Genomic DNA, 17,922 nt, shown 5'->3' with positions numbered 1-17,922 from the left:
GTAGGAAACTGTCTCCTTTCTCTTGCTGCTTTTAAGATTCTCTCCTTATCTTTAACCTTTGGTATTGTAATTATGATGTGCCCTGTTGTGTGCTTCCTTGGCTCTAACTCCTTTAGGACTCTCTGAGCTTTCCGGACTTCCTGGAAGTCTATTTCCTTTGCCAGATTGGGGAAGTTCTCCTTTGTTAAGTTTTCAAATAAGTTTTCAATTTCTTGTTCTTCTTCTTCTGGCACCCCTAGGATTTGGATGTTGGAATGTTTAAAATTGTCCCAGAGATTCCTAAGCCTCTCCTCATTTCTTTGAATTCTTGTTTCTTCATTCTGTTCTGGATGAATGTTCATTTCTTCCTTCTGGTCTAAATCATTGATTTGAGTCCTGGTTTCCTTCCCATCATTGTAGCTTTCGTGTACATTTTTCTTTATTTTACTTTTCATAGCCTTCACTTCTTCCTCTATTTGTGACCATACTCAACCATTTCTGGGAGCATTCTGATTACCAGTGTTTTGAACTCTGCATCTGATAGATAGGCTATCTCTTCATCTCTTAGTTCTATTTTTGGATCTTTGATCTGTCCTTTCATTTGGGCCATATTTTTTTTTTTTGTCTTGGTGAACCTGTTATGTAGTAAGGGGTAGAGCCTTAGGTATTTGCCAGGGGGAGGCAACCCAAGTCTCTGCATTATGGCACTGTATGTTGGGGAGGGGTCTGAGAGGGAACAATGCCGCTTGCTCAGCTCTTCACCGGCTTTCAGTCACTTCCTACACTACCCACAAGCAAATTGGGCCCTTCTGGTGCTGATTCCTATGTGGGTGGGCTTGTGTATGTTCTAGGATCCTGTGGGTTTCTCCAACAAACTCTCCTGTGAGGCTGGGAGTTTCTCCTGCCACTGCAACCCCCACAGATTCTTACAGTCAGAGGTTTTGAGGCTTTCTTTTCCCACACTGGAACCCTAGGTTACTGTGTTCTGTCTCACTCCCCAGTTGTTCCTCCTGGTTTATCTGCATGCAAATGTGGCACCACCCAGTGCTTACTGTGTGTCCTCTCTGCTCTGGCTCCCTGTCTCTGCCCCTCCTACCTATTTGAATGAATATTTCTTCTTTAACTCCTTGGTTGTTGGACTTTCATACAGTTAGATTTTCTGGCAGTTCTGTTCTTTTTTTTAAATTTGGTGTTCTTTTGGTTTTTCAAGGAGGCAAAGTGTATCTACCTACACCTTCATCTTGGCTGGAAATCTGATGATTCCATTTTTATAGCATTCTCTCTTTTTGTCATGGATACAAAAAAACTTATCTGTGTATATTATAGTATTTTTTGAAGTTCCCATTGGTTTCTTGCATTACCTGTTTACTTCAGGTACTCTTGATGTCTGGCCACACTTGACTGTCTCTCTGTGCTCAAGAGCAAGGCACTAGGGAGGAGTGCAGGGCCTCTGTATACTTGGGCTGGTGTGCCACCTGGGGGCTGCCATGAAGGGTGATGATTGGGTAGCAAGTTGCTGTTTCCATTGGAGGAACCAAGTTGTTGTCTTTCTGAGGGATTGTTCAGTTTCTCATGGTGGTGAGCATTGGAAAGGTCATCTGGCGGATTGGGAGTGATGGGGCGGAGGTGGAGGTTTAATGGCCCAGTGTCTCAAGTACCTAGCATTCCCACAGGTCATCATCCATCCTCATCCATCTTCCAGGCACCTGTGATCTCTTGTAAGCTGAATTTTTCTTTCCATTATCTTTGCTTTTGTCAGTTCACATTTTTCTCTTTATTTAAAAAAGTAACCTATTTTCTTAAGGGGCCTCAGCAAAACATAATAAATGCATATGGTCAGTCTGATATGTTCATCATGGAAGTCTCAACAGGCTTGAGGCTATATCTATTTCTATCCCTATATTTCTACCCATATCCAGATGCACATCCATATTTATATCTCTCTTTCCTAACAAAGTGAGGGGGAATGACTTAAAGTTATTTTTTATTGTGATATACATCGTACATCCAAATCATAAAATAAGCACCCATGTACTTGCCATGCTGGTCAAGAAATACTAACAGGGTGGGAAGATGCTGCTATTCTGTGCTTTTGTGTCAGCATGGTTTTGTGACTTTGATTCTGAAGCTGTCTGAGGCCATGACCTTGTGAGCTGGCCATCTTTGCTCTGACCATGACGTAGCTCCCTCAACTGAGGACAGGCAGTGCCAAGCAGAACCACTGGCCCTGTGAGGGAACCTACTCACGTGGCAGTTTCCAAGGGATGCAGTGTGTGAAGGGCTGGGGGAGACACGCACAGTAGGTTAGCGATTTCCTTAGTTCTGGGGAGATGGAGTCTCTTGTGCAATGCGGTAACTCGCCCGCCACGCCCTCCTTGGCACTCTCCCTTCCCTTGCTTCTGCTTTCCTGTCCCTGCTAAGCACTCCTTTTCCTTTCTGCCCTGCCTGTTCTCCCAAGGGGCCTCTCCTCCCGTGGGGCCTCTCCTCCCGTGGGGCCTCAACCTCCACCTTTGTTCTCCTTACACCTGTCTCTCTGTTCAGGCTGCAGTTCTTTTTGGGTCCCACCTGGGTGTCCCAGGGGCCTTGCAGTATGTCCAGAACAAATGAGTTATCATCTGCCTCTTGCAAACCTACTTCTTCTTTGTATCAGGGTTGAAGGTTTGGTCATTCAATTTTCTGAAGTCTTTCCACGAGTTTAGTGCTCTCTTTCTCCTTTACCCTCAGTCACCAAGTGCTCTTCAGTGTGTCTCTGAGATGCCTTGTGGATCTGACCCTCTTGTTTCATTTCTGTGGCCATAAGCACGGGACAGCCCCTCCCATTCATTTCTCCCTCTGCCTCCTGCCCTCCCAGCCCCTCTGTCCTCCTCTCTGCTACAAAGCCCTGTAGGTCACCGTGCCCTACCTTTGAAACCTGCTGCTCCCCTTTGCCCACGAGATAGAGTTCAGCTTGCTTAGTGCCTGTTCTCCAGATTTCAGCTGTCCCCAAACCACCTTCACTGTGTCTGTCATGTCTGTGTGCCACCTCTGTTAATTACTTAATGGTTTTCTTCAACTGGCTCAGTTTTAAAATGAATAAGCTCATTTCAGAAGGCAGTGTCATCACCATAAAAGGAAAATCAGAGTGGCCTTGTCACAAATGGAAGGTCACTGTAAAAGATCAGTAAGCTACTGTTACAGTCAAGACCGCCCCCCCAGATCACCCCAGCGGGTGAGGCATGCACCCCACTCTGGGCAAGTGTGGTGTGGACACCCCTCTCAGGAGGACTCCTGTCCTTCCCCACAGGCCGTGCACACAGTGGTCAACATCGTGGTCTATGGAGCCAGGCTGCCTGGGTCCAAGCTTTGTTCTGCTCCTTTCCAGCTGCAGGAATGGGGGCAAGTTCTGAGCCTCAGTTTCCCTATCTGTAAAAGTGGTTAGTGATACTTGCTGCAAAATGTTGTCATGAGTATTGAGTGAGCTAGGACATGGGATTACTTCAAACAGTATCTAGGACATGATAAGCCCTGAGGACTGTTTGCTCGTTTTCACTTCTCCTTTCTGAGGGCCTGCCTCTGTCTCGGCCACACCAGCATACCAGACGGCCCAGACGGCCCCCCACAGGACTCTTTGCTGCTCCCCACCCTGCTCCCAGGCCTCTGCTGCTGTGCTTTCCCTTTCCCTGCAGGTCTAGCTCAGCCGTCACCTCCTCTGTGCACCTTACGGATATCCCAGAGAGGTTGTGCCTTCAGGGTCGTTTCTGCATTGTCTCGTCTCCTGCCTGCATTGCCTTCTCAGATGCTTGTAACTAACACAGGGGTCACCGCCCAGGCTGGGACACAAAGCCCACCAGGAGCTCAAGCTTCAAGGACTCGAGAAGGTGGTGCTCAGTGTCCTCTCTTCATACCCTGCCGTGGCACTCCGGCCAGGCGGAGCTGGCTTTGCCAGTGTGGAGGGAGTGGAGGCGGGGAGCCATGGAATTGGAGTCGGGCATCTAAGGGCCTGAGGACCAACTCTGGAATTTCCTGCCTTTGTGACCCTCAGGCCCACACTGAACCCCTCAGAGTCTCTGCTTACTCACGTGTACAGTATCAGTCAGTTCTAAACATTGCCAGAAAAGGCTTATTTTCTTAGGGGTGTGGAGATCTGTCTGTCTGTGGGTGTAGCTTGGTCCATCAGCTCTGAGACACGATGCAGGAGGAGGCTCCGTCGTCCCCAGTGCTCGGCCAGGGCTTGGACTCCAGGTCTTCGTCGTCACCCTGCTGTATCCTGGCTCCCCTTGGTACCTGCCCTTCCTCCTACCCCGGCCCATTCAGGGATTCGGGGTCTTCCAGGGAAGGGCAGTGTCGTCCTCACCCATGACACCTAGAGATGAAACCGGCATGTCCTCTGAAGCTGCTAGAATGAGCGTCACCCAGGCCTCCCTTGGTCCCACGTGCAGCCACATCTCCATGCCCAGGCTGTGGCCTGTGGTGGTCAGAGCTGGCACACCCCCTGTGAAGCCCCGGCCTCTGCCTTCAGTCCACTCCTTCCAGGGCACCTGTAGACCCCTTGGGCCCCCTGCCCCTTCTCTCCCCTCACACGGGGCTCTGGCAGTCATGCTTTGTTTATAAACCAGCTATGCTTTCCTATATGTGACCTGCTCACTTCTGCACACTCATGCCCAGGTGACTTGGGAACTGTGCCTCTCCTCTGGATTTGCCTGCTGTGTTTTCGAGTTCATCCGTGTTGCAGCATGTATACTTTCTCCTTTTTTATGGCTGTGTAATATTCCACCATGCAGACAGACCACATTTTGTTTATCCATCCATTGGTTAATGGCACTTGGGTTATTTCTATCCTTTGGCTATTGTGAGTAACATTTTTCATTCCTTTTGGTTCAGTTTTCCTGAGCATCTCCTTGGAGTGGCCAGCTGTCCACATTTCTACAGCTTGGCTATTTGGAGAGCAAGAGAAAGCAGAGCTGACCTTGGTGGTCAGCTGGGGACTGGTGTGCTGGGAGGTGCAAGTGCAGACCAGGGCGGTGTGAAGGTTGGGGAGAAGGCTCTGCCAGAGGGAGGGGCTTACACTTGGCCCCAGAGCTGTCTGGTGATTGGCAGGTATTTTCCCTGTTGATTATTAACTGATGATTGTGATCCTGAGAGTAGATCCCTGGGGCTAGAACTGGTGCTTAGCTGAGATGCCATAAGTATTTTCAGAGACATTTAAATAGCCCTCGACCCTTGATTCTCTCTCTCTTCCTGGAGACTGCACAACCATTTTATGAGTTATGATAATAAAAAAGATGATAATAATAATGATAATGGCCTATATTTGTATAGGGCTTTATGTCTTATTTCACTCCCATCTCTGCAGATGAAGGACACAGAGAGGTGAGGTGACTTAACCAAATTCGCACAGTGGGGTAGCGAGTAGAGCTGAGCTGACCCCAGGGATCTCTTGGTTCTTAGTGTAGGGCATTTTCACGGAAGTGTGCGATGATCTCAGAGGGTCTGCAGCAGAGCCACCTCGGGCTGGAGGCAAGGACGCTGGATGCCTGTGAGCCAGAAGCTGGGTGCTCCATGCCGGGGCCTGTTGTGGGGTTCCCTACCAACAGCCCCATTTGGGTGAATCGCTCCCTTGTTTTTCCAGCTTCCACTCCAGGCTTTTGACCGTTTTTTCTTGAGATTTTCATGAGGACAAAGCTGGCCAGAACCTCATTTGGCTAAAGCCAATTAGGACCTCTCCTGGCCTCCCTGACCTCCCCCCCACCCCAGCCATCCCAGGATCCCCAGGCTCTGGGGAAAGACTCCCAGAGTAGAGGGCCTCAGTGCCACATGGCTCTGGGGCAGAGGGATGCTGAGGAGACAGGGCCTCTGGGACCGCCGGAGGCAGGAGGAGGAGGGCTCCTGGCCTGTCCACTCCTGCCTGCTCTTACCTCCTTTCTCTGAGCTTTGTGAATGACCTTCTGCCTCCCTCCTCTGCCTTCCTCTATCTTCTCCTCTCCTCTGCTCCCATCGCCGCCCCCTCCTCTTGTGTGTCCCTGTGTGAGTCTGGGCCCCTGGTCTGGAGAGCTGGGCAGGGGCATTTGACTGGCTTGGTCAGGGGGCAGTTTTCAGTCTCAGTGCCCTGACACACGTCAAGATCACGGTGGCTTCCTAGAGACGTGCTACAAAGAGCATTGAGGGTCCCACCTCTGCTAATAATTTACCTTTTGCTTACAACAAATTAGGGCAGATTCAAGGTCACCCCTTGACAGAGTTGTGTCACTGTCACCTACTCACAGGTGGCATGTTGTCCTGAGAAAGGGCTGGCGTTGCACTGAGCACTGTAGTTCTTACTCTGTCTTATCTCAGCCAGTGGCCAGTCCTGGCTGTCCTTGGGAGGGTGGCTCATACTCAAATGTCATTGGTTGTGAGGGCTGGGACAGGACAGGGTGGGGCCAGCTGGCTGCAGCGGGGAGGTGAGGCGGCAGCAGGGATTCCATCCTCCTTGTTTCGGTCCTCCAGGGACAATGCCAAGGCTGGAGCCTGCGACTTGGTTGGTGTTTCTGTTTCCTAGGGCTGCCGTAACCAAGCGTCGCAAATATAACTTGAGTATCTCAAACAGGGTGGCTTGAAATAGCAGTATTTATTGTCCTAGTTCTGGAGGCTAGAAGTCGAAGATCAGGATGTTGGCAGGGCCGAGCTTCTTCTGAAGGCTCCAGGGAAGAGTCCTTCCTTGTCTTTTGTGGCTTCTGGCTCCATCATCACATGGCGTCCTCCCTGTGTGTCTGTCTTCACGTGGCCACCTTCTCCTCTTATAAGGAAACCAGTCATGTTGAATTAGGAGGCCAACCAACCCAGTGACTTCATCTTAACTTGATTATATCTGCAAAGACCTTATTTCCAATGAGGTCACAATTCAGGGGTCCTGGAGGTTAGGACTTTAGCATATTTCTGGGTTGGGGCAAATTCAATTCATAATGGGAAGTTAGCTCTTAAATAAGTGTCTTTGGCTTCTGCGGGGGGTGGAGTCGAGAGGAGGGATGGCTCAGCGCGGCTCATTCCCCCCATAGGTGCCACTCCGAGCCATCTCTCCACCCAGTTAGAGTAGATTCTAATCTGCAGCCAGGGCTGCTGTGCGCTCTGAGTTCTCATCTTCTGGAGGGCCGCAGTCATGCCTTTGCCCACCCTGGCGTCCCCTCCGGAATCTCAGACAGGACCCTGGAGCTGGTGTGAGGCTGGGTGCTCTTTCCTGTTCTCGCACCTTCCAGGCCCCTTCCCAAGCGTCATTTGGGAAATCCTGGCAGGAGACACCCTGTGCTCCCACCTGGCAGTCCTCACTGCTCCCTGGAGACTGGTCTTTGGAGGTTATTCCAGCGTCCAGGGAGAGCAGGCTGGCTCAGAGGAGAGGGGCTCAGCCCAGGGCAGGGTGGGTACCGGGAGCCCTTTGTCTGGGCCTCAGGGACCTTGGATAAGAATCACATCTGCTCTGGTCTCATGGGAGTGAGCAGCTTGTGCCTCATGGGGAGAACCAGACTGTGTATGAGTGTCCCGTGACCACTGATACTAGAACCTGCTGGTATTGCCCTCCCCTAGGGTCTGTGTTATTGGAGACCAAGGGCAGCTATGGGTCAAGTCTGCCCACAAGCTGTCTCCAGGGAGTAGGCCAGAAGTCCTCAGCTCACCCCCAGCAGTCCTAGAGTCTCTGGCTGGGGAGCTTGCCTACCCCTCCCTGCTTGCTTTTTTTTTTTTTTTTTACCAGACTCCCAGCACCCCAGGGAGCTGTCTTTGCCCGTCGTCACCTCAGGGGACCATCCTTGATCATTCTTCCTCCCTTCCCTTTCCCCCACATGGCTTTCAGGGGCACAGGCCCATAGAGGAGGAGCAGTGGCTGCTTGTGGGAGGGCAGAGGGGCAGGACCCAGCGCTGTCAGGTCCACAGGTGGGGTGGGCCTGACTCCGCCATGGAGGGAGGCCGGTGGCTCTGGCTGAGAGCTCGAAGGAGCACATTCGTGTGTGTGTGTGTGTGTGTGTGTGTGTGTGTGTGTGTGCACATGTGCCAGGTCATGGCCCTGCTGGTTCCTGAGCTAGTTACCGTCTGGATCGGGGGGAGGAGACCCCTCTTCAGCCATTGGAGTGAGGCCAAGCCCAAGAACGAAGGAGGAGGAAGGGGCAGCAGAGAGGGGGAATGGGCAGGGTTGAGGTTAATGGGGTCACGTGGGTCCTCCCCAAGCCAGATGTTCAGGTAGCCTCCTTAGGGTGCTTCCCAGGAGACGGGTGGCAGGGCTCGTAGGGTGGTGTCAGGGTGGACAGGGCCCTGTGGCACCGGGCCTGGTTTCTCTTACACTAGGCCTGTTGGGCTGAGGGGTCCTGGACAGGGTGGTGGCTGGGTCCCAGGTCAAGGGCTTGCCCCAGAAAGGCGGGGGGCTGGGCAGGGAGCAGGCTTCTCTCATGAACGAGGTTGGGGTGGGGGCTGTTACTTCCTTTGGCGGTACGTGGGCTGGAAAGGAGTACAGAAGCATTCTCTCGAGTTGGCAGAAGCGGTGCTTTGGTCACTTAAGTGGGACCAGGTGCTGGCCTGACAGCTGCTTCAGGCTGGGGCTCTGCAGAAGGAAACAGTTACAGAGTTGGGGCTTGGGTGGCTCCTCCTGGTCCTCTTAGGCTCTTACTGCTCTTATTCTTGCCTTCCTTCCTGTCCCAGGAGATAACTAGGGCATGTCCAGGACACCAGAGTCCCTCGTCCGTCTGGGGACTCCCCCAGGTTCTTCCCAGCTGGCCCTGTTGTGTGACCGTTGTTCCGAAGCCTTATCCTACTGCAAACATTCTGCCTGGTGCTCAGACTGCAAACTAGCACTGCCTGGCCACCAGCAAGGGCCAGATGGAAAGTGGGGAGCGTGTGAGAGCAGCGAACTTGTTGCAGTCGTGTTGTCATGGTGACACAACTCTGTTTAGCTGTCTCTCCATGGTCCTAGCCCACATGGACTAAAATAAGTCTTACCTGCAGTTTGTACCCCAGGCAGCCCGTCCTCCCAAGGTCTGCCATCTGGCCAGTGTGTGTGTGGGGGGGTGGAGGGACAAGGGGCCCCGGGAGGGTGAAGTGAAAATGTGTACCCCTTTCCCCTTCTTTTCCCACTCCAGCCCCAGCCCTGGATCTGTTTAGCTCTGTGGTTCTCAGGCTTCAGTGTGCATCAGAACCACCTGGAGAGATTGTTAAAATACAGATTCCTGGGCCCCATCACTGGAGAGTCTGGTGTACACCTGAGAATTTGTATTACTTAAAAAAAAATTAAAAAAAGATTTTATTTATTTATTTTTAGAGAGAGGGAAAGGGAGGGAGAAAGAGAGGGAGAGAAACATCAGTGTGTGGTTGCCTCTTGTGTGCTGCCAGCTGGGGACCTGGCCCACAATCCAGGCTTGTGCCCTGACTGGGAATCGAACCAGCAACTGTTTGGTTTTCAGGCTGGCACTCAAATCCATTGAGCCACACCAGCCAGGGCAGAATTTGCATTTCTCACAGTGCCCAGGTGATGCTGGTACTGCTGGATCAGGGGCCACACTGAAACAGCCTGGCTTTAGATTTTTCTACATCCCAGCAAAGAAATGCACCCCACTCTAGTGTCGAACAGTGTGCTTTAGACTCTGTCGCCAAGCCCTGCCGCTTTAGAGGAGAGAGGGGACGGTACAGGTGGGCCCTTACTCACCTCTTCTGTGTTCTTGGCTCCTTACAGGAAGCAGGAGCTGGCCAACAGCTCAGATGTAACTCTCCCAGACCGGTCACTGTCCCCTCCTCTCACTGCGCCTCCCACCATGAAGGTAAGAGGCTTAGAGTTGGTAAGTGGGGGAGGCGGTGGATGGGGGGTAAACCTCAAGGCTGCACTTTATTGTGGCAGCAGGCCCTGCTGTGTCTGTCCCTGTGGGCTGTGGAGGCCCAGGCACCTCTGGAAGGAGCACTCACTGGGGCTCAGCAGTGCAGGAGGAGGGCGTGAGTGTGAGACACAGGGTGTTAGGGCACGGTGAGGAAAAAACCCGGGCTGGGTGGGCTTGGCTGGGTGCTTTATAATTAGTGAGAGGCCTTGTGGAGCTGTGGGGTTCGGGAACTAGGGGCCCAGGCAGGGGTAAGTGGGAGAGGATTCGAAGGCAGCTGCAGGCTAGTGCCTTAAGGGGCTACTGCCCAGAAGGGCTGCCAGGCCCTGAGGGCTGGGACCCTCCTGGCTCTTGAGTGGAACTTGCATGCTGGTCTTCCTGCCTCTGACTAGCCTTCTTCAGCGGGCCCTGTCCCCCCAGCCCTTGTGGGACGGTTGCTTTAGAGGTTCCGGGAAGCCAGTAATTCTTTTCTAATTAACACTTTATTCACAAGTCTCTCTCCTAGGAGAACACATCTTAGGACCCCAGGCCCAGGCCCCTCTCATTCCTGCCCAGGAGCTGAGGGGGCAGCGCCCCCTCTCCCCCCCACTGTGCTCTTCCCCTTTTACCCTCCAGTTTCCCATGTCCCGATGGCCGCACACTCTTGACATGCCCTCAGGGAGGACTCGGCTCAGGCCGAGGCAGTGTGCCTGCCTGGGCACAGTGCACCCCCCTCCCTTACATTCTGCCAGGTGAGGACTAGCTTTGAAGAAGTCACTGCCTCCTGAGCCATCTGAGGGGACATTGAGGCCAGCCTCCATCTCTGTCCTGAAGCTCTGCTGTGAGGTGACTCACAGGCAAATAATTAGGGCTCTTCTCTTTTGCTCTCTGTTGTACCCCCTCTTCCCTAACCTAATCCATTAGAGTGATACCCCCAAGGGAAGTGGATCAAAACCATCTTTCCGTGATCATCCCATATTGAGTGCCTCCCACGCACAGAACCATGTGGTATGCACAGAGCCATGTGGTGTGCACCTCGGGGTGATACCAGTGAGGGGCGGCCAGAGCCCGCCCATGTTGGATTAGGATTCAGGAGTGGGTGGGGAATAGGCTGGCTGAAGACAGCTCTGCTCTCCCCCTGGTGGGGTGCCTGGGGGCACTGAAAGCCCAACTGCCTCTGTCAGCCTAGTCACAGTGCTGGCACCTGAGCCAGGTGCTGTGGTGGCTTGTTTGCGCCGGATAGTGCTGAGAAGCATGTCGCCATCATGCATTTCCACACGCTGGTCTGCAAAATGGGGTGTGGGATGCTTGTCTCTGTGCTCATGGTGGCGGGAGTGTGCAGGGAGGACTCTGAAAGTTTTCTGGGAGGAGTCACTGAGTTCTCTCGGCAGTCTCTAATTACTCACATACTCATTTAATTCATTCAACACCCAATATTTATTTGAATGTTCTATTAGTCAAGACTCTTGATTTCAAGTGACAGAAACATAACTCACTTTGGCTTAAGCATCAAAGGGACTTTATTGCCTTTGTAATGGCAAGTATAGACTCCAGGCATGGCTGCATCCAGGAAATCTGTCTCTTTCCACCTCTCTTCTGTACTGGTTTCATTCTTTGTCAGACTCTGTCTCTGTGATGACAGAAATGTGACAGCTGCTCCTGCTTGCTAAGTAATTCCAGTGAAGAGTCTCTTTTCCCTAGTAATTCTATCAGAAGTCCCAGGGAGAAGCTCATTGGCCTGTCTTAGGTCACATGTCTATCTCTGAACCAATAATTGCAACCGGAGAGATGGAAGGCTCTGACTGGCCAGGCTTGGGTCTCATGTCCTCTACCTAAACCTTAACAGACATGAGTGGGAGAAGGGTGGCTCTTCAAAGGAAAATTGAGGCTTTACTGTGAGAAGAAGGGAAAGTGGATGCAGGCAGCCAAGACCAACAGCTTTTTACTACAAATGCTGATGATATGCTGAGGACTGGGGACCTAAAGGTGAATAAAACATCGTGGTGGTTCTGGAGTTTGTAGTCTAGCTCAGGAGATGAGAGTTGAAAAAAAAATTTTTAAGAACGAGGGATGAATAGTTCAGTGCGGTGACTGTTACAAAGGAGAAGCACAGCATACCTGGGGGCCAAGATAAGGTCTGTGGAAGGAGAGGGTCAGGTAGGGCTTCTTTGGGGGAATGATGTTTAAGCTGAACCCGGAGAGCTGAGCAGGCCTTAGTTAGGCAAAGGTGCTGTCAGGCCAAGAGACCACTAACACCTGCATGATTTGGGAGCTCCTGGGAAATGCAGAGAGGCCCCACTCCAGACTGCAGAATTGGAACTTGCATTTTACCAGTGTTTCTGTTCACACGCACTCTGTAACTCAGAAGCACTGCTGCAGGTGGACATGTGCTCAGGCGGGACAGGGAGTTTCTCCAACCAGGAGGCCAGGATGGCCAGAGCACCCACAGTTAGGGGGACAAAGAGTCAGACCCTCGGAAGGTTTACTAAAGATTTTGGGCTTTCTTCTAACTGAAGGCAATGGAATCATTGAAGATTTTAGTCAGAGGAGTAAGATGATGGGACTTTTGAACAAACCGCCTTGGCTGTTGTGTGGAGAGTGTGTGGGAAGGAGCAGAGCGGGGCATGGGGGACGAGCTGAGGGCCCTCCGCAGGAGTCCGGTGAGGACAGGGTGGGTGCCAGACCCTGAAGGCCCTGTGAGTACTTGGAAGTGGTCTGGCTTCCGATTTCCTGGGAGGTGGATGGATGAGATGTGAGGATTTGGGAGAGGTGGGCGGCAAGAGTGGCCCCAGGTTTGGAGCAACTGGGTAAATGTCACAGCCCCTCTCTGAGAGGGAGTGACCCAGAAGGGACCATGAGGGCCTGGCTTCTGCGCCCTTTGGCAGTGCAGGTAGGGGCAGGGGGAGCAGGCGTATCCCTTTGCTATTGATCCCCTTGGGAATCATAGAATGTCAGAGGTGGACGATCCATTTCCTTTACAGACAAATTGGATGGGAAGCGACTCGCCTGAGGTCCCACTGGAGACACTTGTGTTCCTACTGTAGTCAGCAGATTTAGTTAAATTTGAAGACCCAAGCTATTTTTGGTGAAGCACTCTTCTCGTCCCAACCCAGCATGCAGGGACAGCCCTTCTGGTCTCTTCTCCCATTGGGGAGGGCCTGCTGGGGGAGTGGCTGGCCTGAGAATCTTGCTTCACCCCCAGTGCCACTGCCCCCCACTGCTATGCCTGCTGCAACTGGTCCTCCTCCCCCTCCCCACCTCTTTGCTGTTTGTGTTTTTCAAGGTTTTTTTTTCTAATATGAAACTGAGAAAAAGCAACCAAAGAGATGTTGAGCAGATGGGCTGAATGAGAGCCCAGTTCCCAGCCAGAACTCAAGTTGTGTGGATGGTGCCGGCTGGGCTGGGAGAGGGGTTTGGGGCTCTCTCCCTGGGAATGCTGTGGATTGTTTCCAGGCCCACGTCTTTTATGATCTGGTTTTCCTGCCCAAATGGATCAACAGGCATTTAGGGAGGGCTGGCTTTGTGTGCCCAGCATTGTGCTGGGCCCTGTGGGGTCAAACCCAGGCCAAAGTCTTCACCCTTCAAAGAACCTGCTGTCTACAGGGAGCCCTAATGGAGCAGAAGAAACCATATGGCTCAGCATGTGACAAGCTCAAGTGTGTCATGTGGCTACTCCGTGGGGTGGAGAGGGGTGAGGACAGCTTGGTGGGGAGGCTGGTGGGGAGCAGGAAGGGGCCCTAATGCAAGCAGTGGGGTGGGGATGACCCCCATGGGACTGACCAGGCGCAACAACTCTCCGGGGCTTCGTGAAGTGAAGGGGCTGGGGCTGGCCCTCTGATTGTCCTCCAGCTCACAGAGAGTGTGCAGCGTGTTTCGTTGAAGGTGACAATGCTGGGACTTGATGTGGCCTGGATCTGAATCACCACACTGGCCCCTGGAACTCCACTAGGCCTGGGCCGGCCAGGTCAGCCTAGAGGTGCCCCTTGCTCTGTCTTTTCCATACCATCGTGTGAGGGTCTGAGGGCGGCTCCTGCCGCAGACCTTCTCCTTCCCAGGAGAGGAGAAGGAGGCCTGGCCTTCCTTCTGCGGGGACGGACAGAAGGTCTTGTTCCCACGCTGCTTCCTTGGTCCTTTGTTCTTCACGACTCATGAATGCCTCCAAAACCTTCAGAGGAGGGTCAGGCAGGGGTGCAAGCGCCCAGGTGCTAGTGAGGACGACGGAGGTCAGGGGAGTCTTCTCTCATTCCCTCCAGGCAGAGCTGGGCTACTCTCCTCCTCCCGCCCTCCCCGTCTCACCAGTTGCCCACTGGCCAGGCTCTCTCCCTGGGCATGGGCTGGGTTTCCTTTCTAGCGTGTAGCACGGCTCCAGGCCCAATGCTGTCTTTTCTGTCTACTCTGGGAAGGGTTGAGTGAGGAGCATCAGCCCCTCTCAGATCTACCAGTTTTGTAGGGACAAGGTGAGGAGGCATTTGTGGGAAGGATGTTGGGGAGCCTTCTTGGGTGGGGGCAGGAAGGGCTCAAGGACCACGGGAAGGAGGTTTGGATCCTGATCCCCTGGAAGGGGACCTCAGAGGACAAACATTTGCTCCCCCCATTACCACCAATGTAGGAGGTTTAGCTGGTTCTCTTGTTGATGCTCTGTAGGCCCCGGGAGAGCCATCTCTGATCTCCATACAGACCCCGTTTATGTTGCCCGTCCTGATGCCACCTCCTCAGGAGCTACTTCCCAGGAGCCCTTGGAAGTCGTAAAGGCCAGTGGACAGAGTGGCCCAAGGCAGTGCAGATGTGAGGAAGCTTACCTGGTCTGCACTTGTGGGGCTGTGCCTTGCAGGTGCCAGGTGCACAGAGATCCCTGTGTGCATACCACCTGCATAGACCCACCCCTCATGCATGTACATCTGCGTATGTATATAGTGTCCCTGATTTTGTTCATGTTTTAAGGCCAACTAGCCTACACTTCAGGCAAATTATTTTAGGTGTAACCAGATTTCAAAAAAAATGACATACATTGAAATGCATAAATCTTCACTGTGTACTTTTGTTAAAAGATACCCCCATGTGACTCATACTCTGATTTAGCTCAGATATAGGACACTGCTGCCACCCACATGTCATATATATATATATATATATATATATATATATATGTACATATATATACACACACGTGCACGTGTCTATGAAGTTCCTTATGTCCCTTCATAGACAATCCCTCTCAAGCAACCAGAGTTCTGATTTTTTTTCACTGCAAATTAGTTTTGCCTGTTCTCAAACTTAATTTAAAAGGAATCATGTGAAAGAAGAAAAAGAAATAGAGGCACTTCCAGCCAAGATGGGGTCATAAGTAGATACACTTTGCCTCCTTGCATAACCAAAAGAAGGACAACAAAAAAATTAAAAACAAAAACAACCAGGACTGCCAGAAAATCAAACTATATGGAAGTCTGACAACCAGAATATTAAGGAAGAAACATTCATCCAGACAGGTAGGAGGGGTGGAGAGATCTGGCAAGGCAGGGGCTGGAGGACCAGGTGAGGTGGTGGCTGGTGGTCTGGACAGTCCCATATTTGTGTGTGGATAAACTGGGAGGAACGACTGAGGAGTGACATAGACCATACAACCCAGGGTTCCAACATGGGGAAATAAAGTCTCAAAACCTCTGGTGGTAAAAACCAGTAGGGGTTGTGGTGGCAGGAGAAACTCCCAGCCTTGCAGGAGAGTTTGTTGGAGAGACCCACAGAGTCCTGGAATGCACACAAGCCCACTCACCCGGGAGTCAGCACCAGAAGGGCCCAATTTGCTTGTGGGTAGTGTAGGAAGTGACTGAAAGCTGGTGGAGAGCTGAGCAAGCGGCATTGTTCCCTCTCAGACCCCTCCCCCACATACAGCATCACAACACAGCAAGGTGGGTTGCCCCGCCTTTACAACACAACAGGTGCACTGAGACAAAAAAAATGTGGCCCAAATGAAAGGACAGATCAAAGATCCAAAAATAGAACTAAGAGATAAAGAGATAGCCAACCTATTAGATGTGGAGTTCAAAACACTGGTAATCAGGATGCTCCCAGAAATGGTTGAGTATGGTCACAAAATAGAGGAAGAAGTGAAGGCTATGAAAAGTAAAATAAAGAAAAATGTACAAGAAAACTACAATGATGGGAAGGAAACCAGGACTCAAATCAATGATTTAGACCAGAAGGAAGAAATGAACATTCATCCAGAACAGAATGAAGAAACAAGAATTCAAAGAAATGAGGAGAGGCTTAGGAATCTCTGGGACAATTTTAAACATTCCAACATCCAAATCCTAGGGGTGCCAGAAGAAGAAGAACAAGAAATTGAAAACTTATTTGAAAACTTAACAAAGGAGAACTTCCCCAATCTGACAAAGGAAATAGACTTCCAGGAAGTCCAGAAAGCTCAGAGAGTCCCAAAGGAGTTAGAGCCAAGGAAGCACACAACAGGGCACATCATAATTACAATACCAAAGGTTAAAGATAAGGAGAGAATCTTAAAAGCAGCAAGAGAAAGGAGACAGTTTCCTACAAAGGAATTCCCATAAGGCTATCAGCTGATTTCTCAAAAGAAACCTTGCAGGCAAGAAGGGGCTGGAAAGAAGTATTCCAAGTCATGAAAGGCAAGAACTTACATCCAATATTACTTTATCCAGCAAAGCTATCATTTAGAATGGAAGGGCAGATAAAATGCTTTCCCAGATAAGGTCAAGCTGAAGGAGTTCATCATCACTAAGCCCTTATATGAAATGTTCAAGGGACTTACCTAAGAAAAAGAAGATAATCAAAAGTATGAATAGTGAAATGACCACAGACTTACAACTATCAACAACTGAACCTAAAAACAAAAACAAAAGCAAACTAAGCAAATAGCTAAAACAGGAACAGAATCACAGAAATGGAGATCACATGGAGGATTATCAGCAGGGAGAAGGAAGGGAGAGAATGGGGGAAAAGGTACAGGGAATAAGAAGCATAAATGGTAGGTACAAAATAGACAGAGGGAGGTTAAGGATAGCATAGGAAATGGAGAAGCCAAAGAACTTATATGTACGACCCATGGACATGAACTAAGGGGGGGAATGCTGGTGGAAGCGGGGGTGCAGGATGGAGGGGAATAAAGGGAGAAAAAAAATGGGACCGCTGTGACAGCATAATCAGTAAAATATATTTTAAAAAGAAGTAGAAACCATACTTTTAAATAAATTAATATAGAAAAAAAGAAACTTTAAAAAGTGAATAAAAGGAATCATGTAGCGTGTACGCCATTGTGTTCGGCTCGGCAAAAGTGCTGCAAGAGTCGCGCGTGCTGCTGAGTGTGTCCTTTGTGCGAACACGCCATGGTTTGCTATGCTCCTGTTGAGGGATATTTGGGTTGTTTCCAGTGAGGGGCTTTAAGACATAACCAAATACTATGAGCATTCTGGTTGGGTTTCATTGTTTTTTCTGGACATGTATTTGTATTTCTCTTAGGTAAATACCAAAAGTGAAACGGGTGACAGGCTGGGGGAGTGTTTAACTATCAATGTATGAAGAAACCACCGAGCTTTTTGCCAGATGGTGGTACTCTTTTCCATTCCTACTGGGCAGGGCTGTGAGAGTTCTGACTGCTCCACATCCTCACCGACATTTGTCATTGTCAGAGTATTTAATTTTAGCCACTTGAGTGGGTGTGGAGGGGTATTTCACTGTGGTTTTAATTTGGGTTTTCTGGTGACTGATATGTTGAACATGTCTTCATGTGCTTGTTGGTCATTCTTACGGCTTCTGTTGCCCCTCATCCACCTTGAAAATTGTTTGTCTCCATGTAGGCATTCTTTACATATTCTGGATACTAGTGTACTTCTTTTCTTAACAGTGTCTTGGATGAGCAGAAGTTTTAGATGATGTCTAGTTTATGGATTTTTTCATTTTATGTCTGTAGACTTCTGTTTCCTAAGAAATCTTTTTTTATTCCATATCACAAATATTTTCTTCCATGTTTTCTTCTAGAAGCTTTATAATTTTAGCTATAGGTCTAAGATCCAAGTCCATTTAATTTAATTGTGTATAGCACGCTATAGGGGTCTAGGTCCATTTGTTCCCATGTGGATATCCAGTTGTTGAGAAGACACTGAGTTGCTTTCGTACCTTGGTCAAGAGTCCG

The 17,922-nt window shown here is 50.6% G+C and overlaps 1 protein-coding gene across 9 annotated transcripts in view; it reads left to right on the top strand.

Moving 5' to 3' along the window:
• Window positions 1–17,922, top strand: part of RAP1GAP2 (RAP1 GTPase activating protein 2) — a 194,578-nt gene that overhangs the window by 85,289 nt on the left and 91,367 nt on the right. For all 9 annotated transcript variants that reach the window (XR_006785326.1, XM_045835754.1, XM_045835756.1 and 6 more), the window contains one exon: window positions 9,647–9,731. Coding sequence is in view for 8 of the 9 variants with exons in the window: in XM_045835754.1 (XP_045691710.1) it covers window positions 9,647–9,731 (85 nt within the window). In the remaining variant the exon portion in view is untranslated. The remainder of the gene's footprint in view (window positions 1–9,646; window positions 9,732–17,922) is intronic.

This window comes from Phyllostomus hastatus, unplaced genomic scaffold, assembly GCF_019186645.2.
Source record: "Phyllostomus hastatus isolate PE091 unplaced genomic scaffold, TTU_PhHast_1.1 phas_contig_210, whole genome shotgun sequence".
NCBI classification, from domain to species: Eukaryota; Metazoa; Chordata; class Mammalia; order Chiroptera; family Phyllostomidae; genus Phyllostomus; species Phyllostomus hastatus.
The sequence above is the reverse complement of the archived record's forward strand: the minus strand, read 5'-3'. Positions and strand labels throughout refer to the sequence as shown.